At 39.1% G+C, this 25,480-nt stretch overlaps 1 protein-coding gene across 1 annotated transcript; it reads left to right on the top strand.

Annotated features, from left to right (window-relative positions):
- Positions 1-412: 412 nt before the first annotated feature.
- On the top strand, positions 413-24,889 carry LOC117326142 (peptidylprolyl isomerase domain and WD repeat-containing protein 1-like). Its single transcript, XM_033882776.1, has 17 exons — positions 413-544; positions 1,794-1,896; positions 2,339-2,442; positions 2,854-2,949; positions 3,408-3,495; positions 4,171-4,276; positions 4,739-4,882; positions 5,547-5,621; positions 7,555-7,635; positions 9,405-9,498; positions 15,668-15,721; positions 19,010-19,253; positions 20,185-20,251; positions 20,414-20,496; positions 20,992-21,104; positions 22,202-22,353; positions 23,596-24,889. The coding sequence occupies exons 1-17, from the start codon at positions 442-444 to the stop codon at positions 23,737-23,739; spliced, it is 1,851 nt and encodes a 616-aa protein (XP_033738667.1). The 5' UTR covers positions 413-441; the 3' UTR covers positions 23,740-24,889.
- The last annotated feature ends 591 nt before the right edge of the window (positions 24,890-25,480 follow it).

Genomic DNA, 25,480 nt, shown 5'->3' with positions numbered 1-25,480 from the left:
AACTACTGATCATTCTCTTTATCTGTCAACTAGATAACTTTCATATTGTCGGACAATAGATACTATCTGACGATCGTCCATGCTTAGATTGTCGAATGGTAGATAACTCGAATGTTGGATGGAACAATGAATACAAAAATATCTATACAAATGAAAAAAAGGGAAGTAAAGATCAACTGATCGTGGTTTAGTAGAAGCAAGTCCGTATGCTTGGTGACAGTGTGTTGTTTCTGGAAGCTTGATTTCAAAATAAAAAAAAAAACAGATGCTAAAATATGTTTAAAAACGTTATTTATATATATATATATCCCCGGGTGGTGGTCAATGATCCGGATATTTCCAAGCGGCTTCCGTCACTAATATTGTAAAAAAAAAAGGTGAATCAGCGTCATTTTAATTTCACCTGCTTACAAACGTTTTACAGACGTTATAAAATCAACAATGGCCGAAAGCGGCAAGCGTGATATCGACGAAGTGGAAGAAGATGACGATGAATGGGTTGGTCCAATGCCTGAAGAGGCTGTCAAGACAAAGAAGAGAAAGGGTAAATCCTGATGTTCAAATCACACAGTTTTTCTGATCCAGCCTACGAAAACCTTATAGTCATGGCCTGGTTTGGGCCGAAATTTTATCGAGATTCTTAAACCACAGAGACCAAATTTAAACTGTGACCATTAGCTATAGGCCTACATATACGGTATGTAAACTACATGTGATGGATGTTGACTTTTAACTCTGGGTGTTAATTACCATATCACATGAAAGGACAATTTTAACTGTCATGTCTGAAATTGCAGTGCTGAAGATTCAAATATCTGAATTTTTGAAGGCAAGATATTGCCCAAATTAACTTTATATTGTTATAATTTTAGGCATGGCCTATGTGAGAGCGCAGCAATCCCGGTGCCCATGGAATTCGAGAAACAAGCACACATAATCTAGTGTACTAGAATAGTAAATCCCACGTTACAAAATGAATATATTGCCAACAGATCTATACACTGGTTGGTAATAAAGTATATATCAACAAGAATTATGATTTAGATAACTTACTACAAAAACTAATCGTAGAATAAGTCTTAAAATAGACTGATTAAGCGATGACAAGGTGACGGGACAGCAGATCTCGCAGATGAGCAGCAGACGACAACAAAAAAATTCGGAAGTCCTCTTTATTTTATGTGCTATATTTGGTAAACTTGTATGCAACTCGAACGGACCGGAGCTGCACTCGTAAAACACCGGAAATATTTTCGTTGAAAATTATACTGTTACGTTTTGAATATAAAAAATTAAGAACTTGTTCGTGATAAATTTTATTAACAAATTCTAACTAGTGTGAAGTCAAACATTTGCATATTTTTAAAATCTTGATATTTTGTAATCTCCCGAGAATGTGACTTTGAATACAGTCTTGCGCAACACTGGATCTTGTCGTGACTTCCTGTTTCCGGTTACTGAGAAAGTTTTTGAACTCTAAGTATATTGGGGGAAAAGGGGGGGTTTCCGAGACATCTCTACCATTAAGTTCGCTATGCGAACGGGCTTTGCTTGTTCGAGCTGCGCTTTCTATAAATATGAGTAGTGCTAAAGCCTATGCAGCGACAAAATATGAGTAGTGCTAAAGCCTATGCAGCGACACTGGCAGATCCCCATTCCTTGCATTGTAGATACTGAATTAACATTTTAGTCAATGTAGCTTGATATACCTGGAGTATTGATGAAATAAATTTTCAATTCTTATGAACAGTTCATATGTATGTATTAAATGGCTTATTATTTTTTCTTTTTAGTGCTGGAGTTTGAACATGTTTACCTGGACAACATGCCAAATGCTGAATCTTATGAGAAGAGTTTTATGCACAGAGATGTAGTTACACATGTGGCAGTAGCAAGGTATATGTGTCACCAATATACAAACACAATGACATCTTAGCATAGGCTTTGTTCCTTCATCTATTATGATTATTGTTCCAGATCCTACAGAGTTTACAATGGTTAATTTATGAATGGAGTCTTTCTAGATTAAATGCCTGGTCCCTATGTAAAGTTTGAATGAATTTTCTGAAATGACTTCAGTCCTTCCTAACTAATGTCCTTTATAAGGCATCTATAGGCACTAGGGACGACTTAGAATTTAAATTTCTCTCCAGAACAGAAGAGAATGTACTTATTGAAACATTGAAACAATTAACAGAGAGAACAAAAATCAAATTTTCTATAATAAATACATGGAATCAGGTTTTGGAAAACTTTTTTCCCACCTACAAACTACAGAACGAAGGCTGCACTGTATTAAAAAAAAAAACTAACTAATTATTATTATAACTGTTTACAGGACCGGATTCATCATCACCGCTAGCTGTGATGGACATGTAAAATTCTGGACTAAGAATGAAGATGCAGGCATTGAGTTTGTCAAACATTTCAGGAGCCATTTAGGTAAAAATATTGATTAACAAACTTGCCACTTTAGAATTTTCCTAGGGAAATTGTGCAAATAGATAACATTAATACGCCTCTGATGATGAACTTATGTCTTAAACCTCATTTACAATTTGTAAGTAATTATAATATAAACCATTTAAAAAGATGCCGTTCAAATTAAAGTCCCCAGAAAAGTTCATTTATAGTCATCCTTTAAAAAAAATACTTGTAGTTAAATTTCAGATATATTCAAATAATGAAAAAAAAAATGAAAAAGTTTTATTGATAATTTATCTAAAGTCAAATTTAGAGTATAGATTAAGAGTATGTACTATCTTCAGTATTTCGATGAAAACATGACACTGTGTCCTGGGTCTTCCAGAATAACTTTCTGTATGAAATGATAGTCTGTATCTTGTATTTTAGGAACCATTGAGGACATGTCTGTGAGCAGTCCTGGGGATCTCTGCTGTACTATATCAGATGATAAATCAGCCAAAGTATTTGATGTTGTTAATTTTGGTAAGACATATTGAATTTTCAAGGGCATGAGGTCTATTATTTTTAATAATCTATAACTCAATATAGATGTATTTATTTAGAATTTATATTCCAAAGAATTTCAGACTTGTTTAACTTTTTTATTTGAATATCTATTGAATAAATGATAATTAATCAGAAGTTCAATAAAAAATTAGAACTCAATATAGATATATGCAGATTTAATATTATAGATATATTACATTTTTACTATTTTGATAATGATAACCATTGATACTGAACATCAGATACCAGTTTTATTTCACAGTTTCAGATTTTCAAATTCTTCGATTGCTATAGATATATTTCTATGTATTTGGTGACAATATATCATTTGATCTCTTGGCTTATTTTAAAAAAAAGTAGCAATGTTTTCTTTTCAAGTCCTCTGGTATTTATGTGTAAGTGAACTAGACATGGTGTTGATTTGTGTTTGATAGATATGATCAACATGATGAAGCTAGAATACAGCCCACATACTTGTGGCTGGATCTACGCCTCGGGGGATCCTGTCTGTGCCCTGGCTGTGTAAGTTATATAAAATAAAATACAGTTTTTATCTTTACAGGGCTCAAAGTGGATATTTTTATCAGGTGGCCTATTTGACTACCAAGTCATTAAATCTAGGCGCTAATTGGAAAAGTTAGTCGCCTGGCCTTGTAGTCTTTGAATTAAAAAAAAAAAATCTTTAGATCAGTAACTTTTGGAAGATTAACCAAATTGCAAGTTTACACAATTTTTAGTGGCCATGCAGGCGCCTTATATGTCAATGATCAATAAGCCTGTACCTGGTAATAAGCCCACTCATATATATATATTGCTGTTCAGTAAAATTAGGAACAAATAGTAAACATATTTCATTATCCTGTTATAAATCAGCTCCCTGACCTAGCTTGAGTTAAACATGTGAACTTGTCATCTGTGGGTACTTTTCATTAAATGCTCAATCATGCAATTGATTGATTAGAATTTGTCAGCATTATTGACAGAGTACTCACTGTCAGTGTATTAATCCACAGATTGTGTATTTGTAATCACTATCTGTGTATTTGTAATCGCTATCTGTGTATTTGTAATCACTATCTGTGTATTTGTAATCACTATATGTGTATTTGTCATCATTGTCAGTGTACTTTGACATCTACATTACTGTTGTCATCATCATTGTTTGTGTGGGAGATAAAAGCGACTCCTCAATTACAGGTCAGAGAAGGACACGGGTAACATACACATATATGACGGTCGAGGAACAAGCACGTCACTGCACACGCTCACGAACATGCATTCTTCACCAGTTAAGCTGATCAAGGTAAGAACTGAGGGTAAAATAATACTTTTGGATCCGTACATGAAATTTCACAGTTTTATAACTCAAAACAAGGGAGATAATCTGTAAATATCTTGAAAATCAGCTAATTACTTTTTAGGAGCAATGTACATGTACTCCAAATTCTTGAATAAAACCCCTTGATACATGGATAGTCTCTTGCTTAAGTAAATAAAAGTTAGTGTTCATTTGTTGTCAAAAAGTTAATATACTGCATTATAATGTTCATATTTCAATAGTTATCTTATTTTAGTGATTTTTCCGTCCCACTAAATTTTAGTTTCTGTATATTGTTTTCTATGGCAATTATAGTGATAGCACCAATTCATCCTGGGGATAACCTGTTTTATTTCGGGTTTGCACTAAATTTTGACTGTGTCAAATAAGTAGCACGTTTACGGTAGTTGTAAGAATATTGTAAGATTGTTACAATTTTTGCTGCAGTATAACCCTGTGTATGAAATAGCAGTGTCAGCTGACAAGGACGGTATGCTGGAGTACTGGACCGGTCCTAAGTACGACTACAAGTTCCCTAAAAATGTACAATGGGAGTACAAAACAGATACAGACCTGTATGCATTCGCTCAGGTAAATACTAACAGTGATCTTGACTTAAGTGAATAATATCATAAATGGTTTTAACATCTTGACTCAGGTAAATACTAACAGTGATCTTGACTTAGGTAAATACTATTGTAAGAGATTTTAACATCTTGACTTGGGTAAATACTAATAGTGATCTTGACTTAGGTAAATACTACGGTAACAGATTTTAACATCTTGACTTAGGTAAATACTAATAGTGATCTTGACTTGGGTAAATACTATTGTAAGAGATTTTAACATCTTGACTCAGGTAAATAATGAATAGATTTAACATTTTAACTCAAGAAAACCTGACACAGATCTTTACACATCAAACTGTTTTAGCATTATTCATAAGTATAATGTGTAAGCTGGCATAGTTACATTTGAGACTTTTTAAGTCCAAAAAGTTTAAAGCAAAACACATAATTCTTTTTATTTAATCGTATCTTATTATTGAGAGAATTATGTAAAATTTATTAATTCTTACTAAAAAATTCTAATAAATTTAAATCAAACCTTGAAACAGTACAGCAGTGATTTTGGTGGTGCTGGTAACTTATTAAATGTTGTCATTAGGCAACCAAGGAAAGGTTTGTCTTTCCTTAATCAAATAAAAAATTCAGTTTTCATACATCTAGTTACATATGATTTGTCTTGGTTTCAGAACAAGACCGTTCCTAGTGATGTGAATTTTTCTCCAGATGGCAAACTGATGGCTTCTATAGCAAAGGACAGGAAGGTGAGACTGTTTATATGTTTTATTGATTTTGCTCATAGTGGTTTCAGGAGAGTTTAAGGCTATAAAACATCAAGATTTAGTTGGGTTTTTATACCCCCGCAACAAAGGTAGCAGTGTACAGTAAAAATGCCAAATTCTGAAAAATATGGCACATGTTTTCGATATGTAAACATTGCCAGTTAACCTTACAAATAACCTCTAATAAAGTATATATATTTGAAATCTGTACAACATTTGCAATTTTGATAGAGCTCTGAAGGATAAGTAAACTGATATTTTCTGTGATTTTTAGAGCTGTGAATACCATGGTAACAGCTTAAAAAATTCTCAAAAATTGCAAAATATTATGATATTTGACCCAAAATGGCACAATTCTCTACACAATTTTTTTTCTGAAACCTGTTTAAAATCAAATATCTCTATCCCAAAGACAGAATTAATCTTGTTTGGACATATGTTGTAAATTAAGTTTTTCCGCTATCTTACCTTTTCTGTGGGCTTCCATTTTGCGCTGTAGGCGAAACTAAATTTCCTGTGTAAACACACGTTCGGAAAATCCGGATATTTAAAATCCGCAACCAATTTATTGATTTTTGTTTTAATAAATGTGAAGCCTGTATGTACTACTTCATACTGAATATACCAATTATAGTGTACATTTATTTTTTCATTTTTTATGCATATCATAATACAGGAGTTATTTGCTTAACAAAAAAATTGCCCATGGCCAGGCTGTCTTACTGTGGTGTGCTACCAAAGTTAGGGGGGTATACTGGAATCAGGTTGTCTGGCCGTCTGTCCGTCCGTCTGTCTGTAGACACATTTTGTCCGGACAACTCCTCCTAAACCGATGGGCCGATTCCAATGAAACTTCACACACATATTAATGATCATGTGTAGATGTGCATGCCACTTTCTTTTTCTCAAAATTATGGTTGCTATGGCAACTGGTCACTATAAACAGGTTTTCTGATAAGAACCATAACTTAAAGTTTGTCCGGACAACTCCTCCTAAACCGATGGGCCGATTTCAATGAAACTTCACACAAATATAGAGGACCATGTACATGTGTAGATGTGCATCTCACTTTCTTTTTCTCAAAATTATGGTTGCTATGACAACTGGTCACTATAAACAGGTTTTCCGATAAGAACCATAACTTTAAGTTTGTCCAGACAACTCCTCCTAAACCGAAGGGCCGATTTCAATGAAACTTCAAACAAATATAGAGGCCCATGTGTAGATGTGCATGCAGCTTTCTTTTTCTCAAAATTATGGTTGCTATGGCAACTGGTCACTATAAACAGGTTTTCCGATAAGAACCATAACTTCAAGTTTGTCCATACAACTCCTCCTAAACCGGAGGGCAGATTTCAATTAATGATCATGTGTAGATGTGCATGCCACTTTCTTTTTCTCAAAATTATGGTTGCTATGGCAACTGGTCACTAAATACAGGTTTTCCAATAAGAACCATAACTTTAAGGTTGTCCAGACAACTCCTCCTAAACCGAAGGGCCGATTTCAATGAAACTTCACACAAATATAGAGGACCATGTGTTGATGTACATGCCACTTTCTTTTTCTCAAAATTATGGTTGCTATGGCAACTAGTCACTATATTACTGGGTTATCTTAGTTAGCCTCTAATTAAGAGCTCCAATTCACCATTGACTTGTGCAGATTGCGGGGGTATTAGTCAGCCATCCTGGCGACAGTTCTAGTTTTTGTGGGGTGAAGTTCCCCAAGAATTGAACACTTGGAAGCTTAACACTACATACTGTATCTTGAACAGCTCTTTCTGTGGGATTTCATTGGAATTTTAAAATAATGAATGATCAGAATTTTTTTTATGATATATAGGATGTTTTCTTCCAGAACAGGAAGAGATGGAAGGAAGGTGTGAAATTTATATTCTTTACTTTTTCACAGGTTAGAATCTTCAAGTTTTTAACAGGAAAATTATCCAAAGTTTTGGACGAATCCCTGAAACAGTTTACAGAACTACAGCAGGTCAGTGTCTCGTCGGTTACAAATTGTATACACTCATTGTACTCCGAAATTCCTAGGACAGTTAAACCAGATTCACTGGAACAATATGATTCGCTTGGTAACAAAAATATGTTCGTAAAAAGTTGAAAATCAAACTTTTGGTTGTTAATTGTAAACTTTATTTATTTTACAACAATCTCGAAATGAGTTATATTGACCAACTATATTAGATTATGAAATAGAGTGTAACATTTAAATACTTCTTTTAAAAATCTGATCAACTTAACATATACTTTTATCAGACACAAATTTCAAACTGATAGTTTATCTGAACAAGGTAGTTTCTACATTCAGTATTTTGGGAAAATAACAGCTGGCTCACTTGTTGTCAGTATAATGTGACCGGGTGAGGTTTCCTGTTGGATGTCTTCAGCTGAATGCTTCAGTGAGGTAGCACTATAAAGTCGGCATCAGTTCTTGCTATCTCAGGGAGGCAAACACGAACATACCACAGCCTCCCAAAACACACAAATTGAACACTTACTTTCACTTGGCATACATGTATACAAGGATTAATGTCGTCCATCAATGACCATTGTTGTTGGCAGGATGTTCAACAAAATAAACCCAAAAACCTAACTGGAGAAATTGGGGAAAAGGGGGCCTTTGTTGCAATTAGAAATTGATAATGAGTTTGTAGAAAACAATCGTTATATCCTTAATTATGATTATGACATCGTCAATATCTCCTTAATTATGATTATGACATCGTCAATATCTCCTTAATTATGATAATGACATCGTCAATATCTCCTTAATAATGATTATGACATCGTCAATATATCCTTAATAATGATTATGACATCGCCAATATCTCCTTAATTATGATTATGACATCGTCAATATATCCTTAATTATGATTATGACATCGTCAATATCTCCTTAATTATGATTATGACATCGCCAATATCTCTTTAATTATGAGTATGACATAGTCAACATCTCCTTAATTATGATTATGACATCGTCAATATCTCCTTGATTATGATTATGACATCGTCAATATCGCCTTAATTATGATTATGACAATGTCAATATCTCCTTAATTATGAGTATGACATCGTCAATATCTCCTTAATTGTGATTATGACATCGTCAATATCTCCTTAATTATGATTATGACATCGTCAATATCTCCTTAATTATGATTATGACATCGTCAACATCTCCTTAATTATGATTATGACATAGTCAACATCTCCTTAATTATGATTATGACATAGTCAACATCTCCTTAATTATGATTATGACATCGTCAATATCTCCTTAATAATGATTATGACATCGTCAATATCTCCTTAATAATGATTATGACATCGTCAATATCTCCTTAATTATGATTATGACATCGTCAATATCTCTTTAATTATGATTATGACATCGTCAATATCTCCTTAATCATAATTATGACATAGTCAATATCTCCTTAATCATGATTATGACATAGTCAATATCTCCTTAATTATAATTATGACATTGTCAATATCTCCTTAATTATGATTATGACATTGTCAATATCTCCCTAATTATGATTATGACATTTAAAACAAACGAATGTAAGGTATTATTCAACCCCAGACCTATTTAACTGAAAACCTGACATATTTTTTCATGTAAATATCACAGATCCCATGACTATGATAAAAATTCTGGTGATTGAATCTGTGCTGTGTTGTTTGTTTGTTGGATGAATCAGAACTTTATCATACTTTTTATTACCCTATTTCCAGATGAAACAACAGTTACCTAACATGGAATTTGGACGTCGTTTAGCTGTAGAGCGAGACTTGGAGAAAACAGAATCTTTCCATAAGTGTAGCATAAGTGAGTGTTATGTCTTCGTAGCTATGATTGAAAATGAGGGTCATGACCTCATTTTCTCTTGATTGACATTCCGTCATAACTTTATTTTTACATCCTGCCAAATTATTTACCCAGCTGACCTTTAAAAACTAACTCTACCAGTGTTCAAATTGTTGTGGAGATGTTTTAAACTGACAAAAAAATTAAACCATTTTCACATTTGTTGGTCATACATGCAAATATAAACTATATTTATTTTACAACAATTGCGATATAAGTCATATCAACCTATTTTAATCGCGTTTGTTGGCCTGGGTGGAAGTTCGTGAGGGGTCTTAGTGTGAGGGGAAACTGAAGTACCCAGAGAAAACCCATGTGGTCGGGTAGGTAAGCCTGTACGTACAGGAGTGGGGAAATGATGTTTGTGCCGTAACTCGCTGCATGTCTTAAGATGCAACTAAAAGTTGTCCCCCAGAAGAATTGGGGATTGTATGTCTTCTATTTAGAGGGGACATTGAAGAGACCAAAATAAATCTGCCGCCATTGCAACACTTGGAATCTTAAATCTTTTATTTCTTTCCACACTTCTCTGTCTTTCTGGGCTTTGTTTTCTTACTCTAGGTGTCTCCTGGACACCCGTCCTCATATGACCCTGACTCTAGGTGTCACCTTGATACCCATCCTTATATGACCCTGGCTGTTGGTGTCTCCTTGACACTCGTCCTCATATGACCCTGGCTGTTGGTGTCTCCTGGACACCCGTCCTCATATGACCCTGACTCTAGGTGTCACCTTGATACCCGTCCTCATACGACCCTAGCTGTTGGTGTCTCATGGACACCTGTCCTCATATGACCCTGACTCTAGGTGTCACCTTGATACCCGTCCTCATATGACCCTAGCTGTTGGTGTCTCCTGGACACCTGTCCTCATATGACCCGACTGTTGGTGTCTCCTGGACACCCATCCTAATATGACCCTAGCTGTTGGTGTCTCCTGGACACCTGTCCTCATATGACCCGACTGTTGGTGTCTCCTGGACATCCGTCCTCATATGACCCTGGCTGATGGTGTCTCCTGGACACCCATCCTAATATGACCCTAGCTGTTGGTGTCTCCTGGACACCCATCTCGTATGACCCTGGCTGTTGGTGTCTTCTGGACACCCATCCTCATATGACCCTAGCTGTTGGTGTATCCTGGACACCCATCCTCATATGACCCTAGCTGTTGGTGTCTCCTGGACACCCATCTTCATATGACCCTAGCTGTTGGTGTATCCTGGACACCCATCCTCATATGACCCTAGCTGTTGGTGTCTCCTGGACACCCATCCTCATATGACCCTAACTGATGGTGTCTCCTGGACACCCGTCCTCATATGACCCTGGCTGTTGGTGTCTCCTGGACACCCATCTCGTATGACCCTGGCTGTTGGTGTATCCTGGACATGTCATCCTCATATGACCCTGGCTGTTGGTGTCTCCTTGACACCCATCCTCATATGACCCTGGCTGTTGGTGTATCCTGGACACCCGTCCTCATATGATCCTGGCTGTTGTTGTCTCCTGGACACCCATCCTCATATGACCCTGGCTGTTGGTGTCTCCTGGACACCCGTCCTCATATGACGCTGGCTGTTGGTGTATCCTGGACATGCCATCCTCATATGACCCTGGCTGTTGGTGTCTCCTGGACACCCATCCTCATATGACCCTAGCTGTTGGTGTATCCTGGACACCCATCCTCATATGACCCTAGCTGTTGGTGTCTCCTGGACACCCATCCTCATATGACCCTAACTGATGGTGTCTCCTGGACACCTGTCCTCATATGACCCTGGCTGTTGGTGTCTCCTGGACACCCATCTCGTATGACCCTGGCTGTTGGTGTATCCTGGACATGTCATCCTCATATGACCCTGGCTGTTGGTGTCTCCTTGACACCCATCCTCATATGACCCTGGCTGTTGGTGTATCCTGGACACCCGTCCTCATATGATCCTGGCTGTTGTTGTCTCCTGGACACCCATCCTCATATGACCCTGGCTGTTGGTGTCTCCTGGACACCCGTCCTCATATGACGCTGGCTGTTGGTGTATCCTGGACATGCCATCCTCATATGACCCTGGCTGTTGGTGTCTCCTGGACACCCATCCTCATATGACCCTAGCTGTTGGTGTATCCTGGACACCCATCCTCATATGACCCTAGCTGTTGATGTCTCCTTGACACCCATCCTCATATGACCCTAGCTGTTGGTGTATCCTGGACACCCATCCTCATATGACCCTAGCTGTTGGTGTCTCCTGGACACCCATCCTCATATGACCCTAACTGATGGTGTCTCCTGGACACCCGTCCTCATATGACCCTGGCTGTTGGTGTCTCCTGGACACCCATCTCGTATGACCCTGGCTGTTGGTGTATCCTGGACATGTCATCCTCATATGACCCTGGCTGTTGGTGTCTCCTTGACACCCATCCTCATATGACCCTGGCTGTTGGTGTATCCTGGACACCCGTCCTCATATGATCCTGGCTGTTGTTGTCTCCTGGACACCCATCCTCATATGACCCTGGCTGTTGGTGTCTCCTGGACACCCGTCCTCATATGACGCTGGCTGTTGGTGTATCCTGGACATGCCATCCTCATATGACCCTGGCTGTTGGTGTCTCCTGGACACCCATCCTCATATGACCCTAGCTGTTGGTGTATCCTGGACACCCATCCTCATATGACCCTAGCTGTTGATGTCTCCTTGACACCCATCCTCATATGACCCTAGCTGTTGGTGTCTCCTGGACACCCGTCCTCATATGACCCTAGCTGTTGGTGTCTCCTGGACAACCATCCTCATATGACCCTAGCTGTTGGTGTCTCCTGGACACCCGTCCTCATACGACCCTAGCTGTTGGTGTCTCCTGGACACCCGTCCTCATACGACCCTAGCTGTTGGTGTCTCCTGGACACCCGTCCTCATACGACCCTAGCTGTTGGTGTCTCCTGGACACCCGTCCTCATATGACCCTGGCTGTTGGTGTCTCCTGGACACCCGTCCTCATATGACCCTGGCTGTTGGTGTCTCCTGGACACCCGTCCTCATATGACCCTGGCTGATGGTGTCTCCTGGACACCCATCCTCATATGACCCTAGCTGTTGGTGTCTCCTGGACACCCATCCTCATATGACCCTAGCTGTTGGTGTCTCCTGGACATGCCATCCTCATATGACCCTAGCTGTTGGTGTCTCCTGGACACCCATCCTCATATGACCCTAGCTGTTGGTGTCTCCTGGACACCCATCCTCATATGACCCTAGCTGTTGGTGTATCCTGGACATGCCATCCTCATATGACCCTAGCTGTTGGTGTCTCCTGGACACCCATCCTCATATGACCCTAGCTGTTGGTGTCTCCTGGACACCCATCCTCATATGACCCTAGCTGTTTGTGTCTCCTGGACAACCATCCTCATATGACCCTGGCTGTTGGTGTCTCCTGGACACCCATCCTCATATGACCCTGGCTGTTTGTGTCTCCTGGACACCCGTCCTCATATGACCCTGGCTGTTGGTGTCTCCTAGACACCCGTCCTCATATGACCCTAGCTGTTGGTGTCTCCTGGACACCTGTCCTCATATGACCCTAGCTGTTGGTGTCTCCTGGACACCTGTCCTCATATGACCCTAGCTGTTGGTGTCTCCTGGACACCCGTCCTCATATGACCCTAGCTGTTGGTGTCTCCTGGACAACCATCCTCATATGACCCTAGCTGTTGGTGTCTCCTGGACATGCCATCCTCATACGACCCTAGCTGTTGGTGTCTCCTGGACACCCGTCCTCATACGACCCTGGCTGTTGGTGTCTCCTGGACACCCGTCCTCATATGACCCTGGCTGTTGGTGTCTTTTGGACACCCGTCCTCATATGACCCTGGCTGTTGTTGTCTCCTGGACACCCATCCTCATATGACCCTAGCTGTTGGTGTCTCCTGGACATGCCATCCTCATATGACCCTAGCTGTTGGTGTCTCCTGGACACCCATCCTCATATGACCCTAGCTGTTGGTGTATCCTGGACATGCCATCCTCATATGACCCTAGCTGTTGGTGTCTCCTGGACACCCATCCTCATATGACCCTAGCTGTTGGTGTCTCCTGGACACCCGTCCTCATATGACCCTGGCTGATGGTGTCTCCTGGACACCCATCCTAATATGACCCTAGCTGTTGGTGTCTCCTGGACACCCATCTCGTATGACCCTGGCTGTTGGTGTATCCTGGACATCCATCCTCATATGACCCTAGCTGTTGGTGTATCCTGGACATCCATCCTCATATGACCCTAGCTGTTGGTGTATCCTGGACACCCATCCTCATATGACCCTGGCTGTTGGTGTCTCCTGGACACCCATCCTCATATGACCCTAGCTGTTGGTGTATCCTGGACATGCCATCCTCATATGACCCTGGCTGTTGGTGTCTCCTTGACACCCATCCTCATATGACCCTGGCTGTTGGTGTCTCCTGGACACCCGTCCTCATATGACCCTGGCTGTTGGTGTCTCCTGGACACCCGTCCTCATATGACCCTGGCTGTTGGTGTCTCCTGGACACCCATCCTAATATGACCCTAGCTGTTGGTGTCTCCTGGACACCCATCTCGTATGACCCTGGCTGTTGGTGTCTCCTGGACACCCATCCTCATATGACCCTAGCTGTTGGTGTATCCTGGACACCCATCCTCATATGACCCTAGCTGTTGGTGTCTCCTGGACACCCATCCTCATATGACCCTAGCTGTTGGTGTCTCCTGGACACCCGTCCTCATATGACCCTAGCTGTTGGTGTCTCCTGGACACCCATCCTCATATGACCCTGGCTGTTGGTGTCTCCTGGACACCCGTCCTCATATGACCCTAGCTGTTGGTGTCTCCTGGACAACCACCCTCATATGACCCTAGCTGTTGGTGTCTCCTGGACACCCGTCCTCATATGACCCTGGCTGTTGGTGTCTCCTGCACACCCATCCTCATATGACCCTGGCTATTGGTGTCTCCTGGACACCCATCCTCATATGACCCTGGCTGTTGGTGTCTCCTGCACACCCATCCTCATATGACCCTGGCTGTTGGTGTCTCCTGGACACCCGTCCTCATATGACCCTAGCTGTTGGTGTCTCCTGGACAACCACCCTCATATGACCCTAGCTGTTGGTGTCTCCTGGACACCCGTCCTCATATGACCCTGGCTGTTGGTGTCTCCTGCACACCCATCCTCATATGACCCTGGCTGTTGGTGTCTCCTGGACACCCATCCTCATATGACCCTGGCTGTTGGTGTCTCCTGCACACCCATCCTCATATGACCCTGGCTGTTGGTGTCTCCTGGACACCCGTCCTCATATAACCCTAACTGTTGGTGTCTCCCCGACACCCGTCCTCATATGACCCTGGCTGTTGGTGTCTCCTGCACACCCATCCTCATATGACCCTGGCTGTTGGTGTCTCCTGGACACCCATCCTCATATGACCCTGGCTGTTGGTGTCTCCTGCACACCCATCCTCATATGACCCTGGCTGTTGGTGTCTCCTGGACACCCGTCCTCATATAACCCTAACTGTTGGTGTCTCCCCGACACCCGTCCTCATATGACCCTAACTGTTGGTGTCTTCCCGACACCCGTCCTCATATGACCCTGGCTGTTGGTGTCTCCTGGACACCCGTCCTCATATGACCCTAGCTGTTAGTGTCTCCTGGACACCCATCCTCATATGACCCTAGCTGTTGGTGTATCCTGGACATGCCATCCTCATATGACCCTAGCTGTTGGTGTCTCCTGGACACCCGTCCTCGTATAACACTGTCTGTTGTGAGGACGTTACACCCCTAAAAAACAAAACAAAAAACATCATGTCCGATCGGGGAATCAAACCCTAGCCGCCTAGGTGAAAGGAGAGTTACCACTGTACCCCTCAATGTCATAATGTAGATGCCTGGTATCATTATTTGATTAAAGAGTCCTGAGTAGATCTGAGCGGTATCTAGCTTTTAACATTCATTATTGAATTTGAGAAAATTAACACAAAATTATATCTTTAAGCATTCTTATATCTATCATAACTTATATTTTAGATGGCACAATATTTTTTCTTGATAAATATGAAATTTTGCTTGTTTCTATTTCAGTTTTTGATGAGAGCGGACATTTTGTTCTTTATGCTACCATGCTAGGAATCAAAGGTATGTATACAGTTGAGTGAAGCCGAACCTTTACAATAGTACCCTATGAGGGCAGCAGTTCGGAAAAGTACCTGTTAGACCACAAGGATTAGACTACCTTCACTACACTCAAAAGAGGACCTTGTGTAAATTCTGTATAGAAAAAATACATTTATCTGGTAATAAGCCTATGTCTAGTGATAAACCTATGTCTAGTAATAAGCCAGTCCATGTCTGGTAATAAGCCCATGCCTGGTAATAAGTCCATGCCTGGTAATACGCCCATGCCTGGTAATAAGTCCATGTCTGGTAATAAGTCCATGTCTGGTAATAAGTCCCTGTCTGGTAATAAGTCCATGTCTGGTAATGAGCCCATGTCTGGTAATAAGCCAGCCCATGTCTGGTAATAAGCTCATGTCTGGTAATAAGTCCATGTCTGGTAATAAGTCCATGCCTGGTAATAAGCTCATGTCTGGTAATAAGTCCATGTCTGGTAATGAGCCCATATCTGGTAATAAGCCCATGCCTGGTAATACGCCCATGCCTGGTAATAAGCCCATGCCTGGTAATAAGTCCATGTCTGGTAATAAGTCCATGCCTGGTAATAAGTCCATGTCTGGTAATAAGTCCATGTCTGGTAATAAGTCCATGTCTGGTAATGAGCCCATGTCTGGTAATAACCAATGTCTGGTAATAAGTCCGTGTCTGGTATAATAAGTCGTTGTCTGGTAATAAGTTCATGTCTGGTAATATGTCCATGTCTGGTAATAAGCCCATGTCTGGTAATATGTCCATGTCTGGTAATGAGCCCATGTCTGGTAATAACCAATGTCTGGTAATAAGCCCATGTCTGGTAATAACCAATGTCTATTAATAAGCCCATGTCTGGTAATAGGTCTATGTCTGGTAATTAGCTTTATATTTATGATTTTGTTTAATTATAACTCAGGTAAAAGTCATATATTTCAGTGTATTTTACCGGTAAATTATGATATTAAGACTTCAGACAGAGACACCTACGTTGTATAATATCTATGTAAGCCTAGGTCTTACATTACATACAAATATTTTTATTTGAGTGACATGTAATATCACAATCACATTTCTGTAAAAGACATGTACATAAAGTATAAAATTGGGATGGATCCTTCTATAAAAAATAGATAGATAAATGTATACCTTTAACACACTGTAAGACAGTGTAAGTATGTTGTAAACAGATAGCCCTACCTAGCAAGCCGTCTAGACGTGGTACGTGTACCATGGTACTTATGTTGTAGACTTCAAGTAAAACTGGTAATGTCACAAGAAAAAGTGTGATGACACATCAGTCAATAACTTGATCCAGTGTAAATTACGCTCAACACCTATTCTATTTTTTTGACCTTGTCAATAAGAATATCGTAGATGTTCTAGGAGGGTGTGTAGATGGACCGGATGTTGTGAATATTTATACCCCCGCAACGAAGTTAGGGGGGGTATACTGGAATCAGGTTGTCTGTCCGTCCGTCCGTCCGTCCGTCTGTCTGTAGACGCATTTTGTCCGGACAACTCCTCCTAAACCGATGGGCCAATTCCGATGAAACTTCACACAAATTTTAATGATCATATGTAGATGTGCATGCCACTTTATTTTTCTCAAAATTATGGTTTCTATGGCAACTGGTCACTATAAACAGGTTTTCTGATAAGAACCATAACATTAAGTTTGTCCGGACAATTCCTCCTAAACTAAATGGCCAATTTCAATGAAACTTAACACAAGTATAGAGGACCATGTGTAGATGTGCATGCCATTTTCTTTTCTTTCAAAATTATGGTTGCTATGGCAACTAGTCACTATAAACAGGTTTTCTGATAAGAACCATAACTTTAAAGTTTGTCCGGACAACTCCTCCTAAACCGAAGGGCCGATTTCAATGAAACTTCACACAAATATAGAGGACCCTGTGTAGATATGCATGCCACTTTATTTTTCTCAAAATTATGGTTGCTATGGCAACTGGTCACTATAAACAGGTTTTCCGATAAGAACCATAACTTTAAGTTTGTCCTGACAACTCCTCCTAAACCGAAGGGCCGATTTCAATGAAACTTCACACAAATATAGAGGACCATGTGTAGATATGCATGCCACTTTATTTTTCTCAAAATTATGGTTGCTATGGCAACTGGTCACTATAAACAGGTTTTCCGATAAGAACCATAACTTTAAGTTTGTCCTGACAACTCCTCCTAAACCGAAGGGCCGATTTCAATGAAACTTCACACAAATATAGAGGACCATGTGTAGATGTGCATGCCACTTTCTTTTTCTCAAAATTATGGTTGCTATGGCAACTGGTCACTATAAACAAGTTTTCTGATAAGAACCATAACTTTAAGTTTGTCCGGACAACTCCTCCTAAACGGAAGGGCCGATTTCAATGAAACTTCACACAAATATAGAGGACCGTGTGTAGATGTGCATGCCAATTTCTTTTTTTTTTCAAAATTATGGTTGCTATGGCAACTGGTCACTATATTACTGGGTTATCTTAGTTAGCCTCTAATTGACAGTTCCAATTCACCATTGACTCGTGCAGATTGCGGGGGTATCAGTCAGCCATCCTGGCGACAGTTCTAGTTATGTATGGAGACAGATGCTCTGGAGCTATTGAACATGAACTGGATTCATGCAAGTAATTGTAAATATCACAAACATGTTGTATTATGTAGAAAATATGGTATGTTTTTGGTTCAAAATAGAGAGTTTGACGACAGATTTTGCAACACAAATATTCCTGGTAGTTTATCAAAACTAACAATACAAAGCTGTGCTGTAGTATACAATCATAGCACTTTATTTCTATAAATATGATGATCCATAAATACCACATCTTTGATAAAACATTGTAATATGATCTCCAAGAAAATGTAATAAAAACTTCTACATGAATGTCGGTTTTATAGCTTGTAACATGTTAAAGTCTGTGAGTTACAGTGAAGGAAGATAAGATTTGGTTTCTTTTGTTTAATGCCCTATTAATAGCCAGGGTCATTTAAGGACATGTCAGGTTTTGGAAGTGGAGGAAAGTCAGAGTACCCGGGGAAAAATCACCGGCCTACGGTCAGTACCTGGCAACTGCCCCACGTAGGTTTCAAACTCGCAACCCAGAGGTGGAGGGCTAGTGATAAAGTGACGAGACACCTTAACCACTCGGTCACTGCAGCCCCTCATTAGAACCATATAGGATTCAGTGTATTTATAAAGAATGGGTTTTCTTATAAATCTGAGTGGAGTATGTCATTTCTGGTGTTACATTTCAGTGATAAACCTGCACACAAACAGATGTGTCCGGATGTTGGGAAAGAAAGAGAATGCACGCTTACTGGCACTCAGCATGTTCCAAGGTACGGGAAAAAAGCGGAAGGCAGCAGTGGACGTGGAAATGGCGGCTTCTGAAAACCCAATTCTACAGACCGTCAACCTCGACCCTATACTGTTCTGTACTGCCTTCAAAAAGAACCGGTTTTACCTTTTTTCTCGTAGAGAGCCAGATGATATTAAAAGGTAAAGTTTTCTATATATAGTGGTACGACTGTATATTTCACAGGGCTTATACTTCCCTGTCTGACCTATTTCGTGGGCATTAGATTTTGCATAGTCATGTCTTGTGCGCATTTGGCATTGAACACTTAAATGCATTTGTTAGTATATATAAATATTCGCTGTGTGTTTATTTTCGTGCTATATTTAAAGACCATGAATATAGCGAAATTAAATCCCTCACAAATATTACTGACTATACAGTACTTAGTCTAATATATACCGTATGTGTATTTTAATGATGATAAAGTTTCTGGTCTAAGTTCTGCACAAAGTTATGATTGCTTAAACTCTGAAGCTGTGTCTATAATTGATGAATGCATTACTGAATACCAACTATGTCTCTCTGTCCATCCACAATTTGTTAAAATTTTCGGCAGGTTTCCTGAAAAAGCCTATGGCCTGTATCACCCTTCCTGACCTGTATTGTAGTCTAAGAATTTACTGGTAATTAAATGTACAACATTTGAATAGACACCATAAATACAAACTAGAGATTACTGCAATCAACTTTTGTTCAGATGGTTTAAATGATACAAAGTTTTCAAAAAATTCTGATCATTTGAAAACAAACATTTCTGAACTCGATTCAGGCAATTACTTTACAACACCCCAGGGGTTTCAAAAACACTGAATTTCTAAGCATGTTTGATCGATTTGTCTGTGATATTTAAGTTGACATGACCACCAACAGAATACTGATACTGTCCTAGCTGTGAGAGCATATATGTACATATTATAGCTCTGTATGATATAATCAAGACTATTTTTAAATTGTGTTATAAGAAGGATCAATGAAATGCAGAATTTCTTTGTGAATCTATTCTTGACACTAACAATTGAGGAATATGACTTAAAATGATTGGAATCAAGATAATTAAATTCTTTATTTCAGCTCAGAAACAGAGAGAGATGTTTTCAATGAGAAACCTTCGAAGGAAGATATGGTATCGGCGACACAGGTATTGCGTTAACTCTTGTAATTTCTGATTGTCGGATGTTGTTCTGTGATTGACCACCTAACCCTCGTGAATTTCTGAACATCTAGCGGCAGATCTGTTCATTTATTTGACACAACCATGATTGTAGACCTCGCTGATTGTTACATGTTTGTCTTCCAACAGGACATGACATACACACGGGTATCGGAGAATTGTATCATCCACACTACCATGGGCGACATTAGCATCAAACTTTTCGCAAAAGAGTGAGTACAGGATTCAGTGAAACTTACCAAAAAAAATGATGAGCATTCATGAAAAAAAAACTCAAAAAAGAAAGCATGAAAGAGTAATTGAGCTCTCAATTAATTAATTAATTAGTAATTAGGCTGTCAAGAATGTTTTGACCCTTTCTTCATCATGTGCTTCATTGTTCAGGACATATGATACTTCCCAGCATGAATCTGCATGTTCGTACATTTTGGTAGGTAGAATGTTGCGTAATGATTCACAATAAGCAGAGTTATGGCCCTTTTTTCAATGTGTCACTTTGGATGAAACATGTCTTATATACATATATACTCTGACACTGCAAGTTCGGATTTGGTGTATAAATATCTCCATAACAGTTTCCAGATTTTGTATACAAATATAATGATGTTTCATCAATAAAATATGTCTCTTTGAAATAAGAAGTTTGCCTACATATTCTACCTGGTTGTGGGACATGATTATTTGACATATCTTTTGTTTTATCATAGGTGTCCAAAAACAGTGGAGAATTTTTGTGTTCATGGAAAAAATGGTTACTACAATGGTCACATATTTCACAGAGTGATCAAAGGCTTCATGTTACAGACAGGTGACCCAGAGGGTAAGTAATGACTAATGTTAAATTATATTAAAGTTGAATTGAATTCAAAAGTTTTGTTTCAGAAATAAAGAAAAAAGTACATGTTATCTTGCTTTTTTCTCATTATGAAATGGTTCTATAGATTGTGTTTATTACAAGCTCTGGTATGAGACTGATCATTCCTGATATGAACATGATGAGTTAAGTTATTATTAGTAAAGTTATGATTGCATTTGATACAAACATTTTTAAGATCTTGATTGTATTGGATACAAACATTTACAAGATTATGATAGATAACTTCTACCAACAAAGTAGTGTTGTATCAGAAAGACAATAATTGAGGAAATCTTTTATGGATCATTATCTGATGAAACAATGGATATTTCATCCTAAAGGTGGTTTAAATAGAGGTTACACAACGAGTGGTTGTTGGATATGGAATTTATTTCACACGAGTAAGTTATTTTTTAAAAGTTACAAAAGACACGAGCTTTAGCGAGTGTCTTTTGCAACTTTTAAAAAATAACTTACGAGTGTGAAATAAATTCCATATCCAACAATTTCGAGTCGTGTGACCTGTTTCTACCACAATAATATCGGCTTGAATCAAAGGGAAACATGGCCAAGTATAATTTCGCGTATGCAAATAAAGTGTACCAGTGACGTCCGGGACCCGGTGATGTGACGTCATTAGATTATTGATGACGTCAATAACAATTGCAGCTTGGGTCAAAGTTCACCGTGTTAGCCAATCAAAATGCGTACAGAGTTTATACCACGTGTGGTATAAACAGATTGTTAATCAACAGCTGTAATGATTAACTGATGGTCTGAGAGTTGAATAACACAGGGTATTGTGGTAGAAAGAGACTTTCATGTCACATGTGAAGATGAAAAATGGTCAAAGTATGAAGTATATCTGTGAGAAAGAATGTTTCTAAAGTTTAACTTGTTACAGTGTATTTAAATTAATTTTTTTACCTGTGCCTTTCCCCTTATTATAGAAAATATTGTCGTAAAAGGTTTGTGTTGAATAGTGTGGAAAAAAATTGAACACTTACTTTCCTCTCCCTTAGATTTGTGATCATCAACTTGCTTGCTTTGTTCTGTTGTAGGAAATGGTACCGGGGGTGAGTCGATATGGGGTGGTGAGTTTGAGGATGAATTTCACCCTTCCTTACGACATGACAGACCCTATACAGTGAGCATGGCCAATGCTGGACCTAACACTAATGGTTCACAATTCTTCATCACAGTTTGTCCTACTGTAAGTATTCTAAAACAGTTGTAGGTATAAAACATTCATGGAAAATCATGGTAAAAATCACACTTAAATCAGTGTGTTCTTCAAAGTAGTCCTCTGAACTGCCCTCTCTTGCCATCCTTCTATCTCTCCTTACCCTCCAAACCTTTCATGATCTCCATTTCTTCCCCAATCCTCTCTTTATTCTCTCACTCCTTTCTTTCTCCTCCATAAGGGACCTATTCTCTCTATCTCTTTCTTCTTTTTCCTTTAGCCCCTCCCTATTCTCTTACTCCCTCCTTTTCCCTCCAGTGCCTCCCTATTCTTTCATCCTCTCCTTTTTCTTCCATTCCCTCACTTTTCTCTCACTTCAGTCTTTTCCTTCCAATCATGTACCTATATCTCACTCTCTTCTATTCCATTGAACCCCTCCTTATTTGCTCACCTTCTCATTTTCCCTCCAGTGCACTCTCTTTCATTCCCTCCTTCTTCCAACTCCTCCCTATTCTTTCACTCCTTTTTTCCTCCACTGCCCTTCCATTCTCTCATTCCTTCCTTTTCCTCCAACTCCTCCTTATCCTCTCACTCCTTCCTTTCTTCTCAAACTCCAACCTCCTCCCTACTTCCCACTCCAATTAATTCCACACGCTCTTTCCTCCTTCCACTCCTCCTACTTTCTCTTGTCCTGTTCTTTCCATCACAACAGTTATCTCCTCTATCTTATCAGGTTTCTCCATCCTTCCACCCTCCTTCCACCTTCTCACCTCCATCTATGTCTCCTTTCACCATTATCTCCCCTTCCTTCCGACCCGTCTTTTCCAAGCCTTCCACTTTCTTTTTCCCTTCCCTTCTCTCATTCCAATCCTTCTCTCATCTTATTTCTCATCTTTGCCCCGGCATAAAGTCTGTCCGTCCTGTTGCATCCCACGAAAAATTAGTGTTATCACTTTAGGAGCAAAACACAGTAAGGTCATATATGAGAATTATTTGAATGAGTTCACCGTTAAGGATTACAACGCAAAGGTCAAAGGTCGAAGGTCAAAGTCAAATTTACAATAGATGCAGTGTAGTCAAACATTGATGATCATTTCAATAGGAGAAGCATAATTAATAATGTACAAATAATGTAGTACACTCGCCAGAACTTGTTGACTTGTATTTGCAAAGGGATTATGTACGTCATATTTGTTTCCATAATCAACATAAATGATTCATGAGTGCTTTGTAACTCTCACTTTTATTATATATTTGTTTATATTTTTGTAGCCATGGCTGGACAATAAACACACAGTATTTGGGCGAGTTGTGAAGGGCATGGAGGTTGTACAGAACATCGGCAATGTGAAAACGAACCCAAAAACTGACAAACCACATGACGACATCCGAATCGTCAGTTTTGCTGTTAAATAGTATAAAGGAGATTTTTTTTAAAAGCTGAATGTTCCAGAATCTTGTATTTTGCATTATGTTCTGTCAAGAGAATGTATGAAAAGCCTTCAAGTGCTATATGAGAAATTATGGACAAATTATGTGTACTTTATTAGTACAAGAGTACAGGATTCTATTTCTCATACTCATATGAATAAGAGACATAACTTTACAAATTTGCCTTCTCTACATATTGATGTATCAATACCCATCAGGCATGTTGCATTACATAAAAAAAAAATAAAACTTTTTTTTATTTTACAACAATTGTGAAAGAAGTTATGTAAACTTATATTAACCACACTTTTTGGCCTGGCTGGAAGAGCCCAGGGGTCTTAGGGTGGGAGGAAATCGGAGTACCCATACCTTTTCATAGAAGACTCATGACTGATAATAAGCCCACCCATTCTTTTGATATTCAGTCGATTTACCAACAAAATATTATTTATCCTGTAATAAGCCCACCCCTTGACTTTGGGTCAGAGGTTATGTTGGCTATTTTCATGTCATATTATAAAGTTGATAAACCATGTCAAGCAATTTTGAATTGTTTGTCATATATATGAATGACATTGGGTGGTCCGATGGCACAGGTTAACAAACTTGCCTTTCACCTAGGCGGCCGGGGTTCAACTCCCAGCAATGAAAAGGTAAGGGGCCGCCAGCCTGACCACGCGGGTTTTCTCTAGGTTCTTCAGTTTCCTTCCAAACTAAGACACCTTGCATGCTTCCATCTGGACCAAGAAGAGTGACCATCTGGACCAAGAAGAGTGATTAAAATAAGTTGGTATAACTTGTTTCATGATTGTTGTAAAATAAACAACATTTTTTTCGGGGAGGGGGGGGGTTAAAATTACCGGTAGCTGTACATGAGAAATTCAGGTGGCAGGTAAATTTTACTTGTTTTCATATTGATTAAATTTTGGGAGCAACTCAAATATTTTTTTCTTAATTAGAGCATCATATCAGAATATATTGGAGATTTTGAAATAATAAATATATGATATTTTAATACCATATGAGTACCGTGTGGCCTGGTCAGGAAAGTTGTACGACAGACAAATTATGTGAATATGTAACAATATGAGAATGTACAAATGTATTTAATAAAACACAGAGTATGGATCAAAAAGATATGTGTGTGTTTGTATCTACCTGAAGAGGTTTGCTGTACTAAATGAACAAAAGAATGAAGGATGCAAATTAATCTGTCTTCTTCAGAACAATGACATATACAAGGATGCAAATTAATCTGTCTTCTTCAGAACAATGACATCTACAATGATATTTGGCCACTGTATTGGTGGGCCAAAGAGTTATCAATTTAATTTTGACAACATAAATCACCTTGTCCGACATTTGGCTAGTGTGTACTTAAGTCACTGTTGTCGAGGAGAACAAAACTGACTTCAAAGGTCAAAATTTAACCATTGAAATATTTTGAAGTTTAAACCTGTACAGTTCCTAATCAAGATATTGAATCTTTGACTGGGATTGAGGGCTTAAAACGACCATAACACACATAAAGTTTGAAGGAATAAAATTGAACACTTTAAATTCAGTCTCTATAGCAATCAGGCTTGTATTTGCGATATTTAGACTTTAACTTATTCATACGGAGGACTGTCAAGTCTATGCAAATAAACTGATAATTTTGCAAGGTCTTTGGTAAAAATAAAATTTTATTTTATAATGCAAACAGCAAACATGTGCACACTCTCCA

This window comes from Pecten maximus, chromosome 4 (genome assembly GCF_902652985.1).
Source record: "Pecten maximus chromosome 4, xPecMax1.1, whole genome shotgun sequence".
In the NCBI taxonomy this organism is placed as follows: Eukaryota; Metazoa; Mollusca; class Bivalvia; order Pectinida; family Pectinidae; genus Pecten; species Pecten maximus.
This window is presented reverse-complemented; position numbering and strand designations above follow the sequence as displayed.

Excerpts from the sequence above, each read along its gene's own strand:
- LOC117326142 (XM_033882776.1), top strand. The coding sequence starts at position 442 with ATGGCCGAAAGCGGCAAGCGTGATATCGACGAAGTGGAAGAAGATGAC. Across the intron at positions 1,897-2,338 it reads ACACATGTGGCAGTAGCAAG|GACCGGATTCATCATCACCG; the intron begins GTATATGTGTCA and ends AACTGTTTACAG. Across the intron at positions 20,497-20,991 it reads ATCAAACTTTTCGCAAAAGA|GTGTCCAAAAACAGTGGAGA; the intron begins GTGAGTACAGGA and ends GTTTTATCATAG.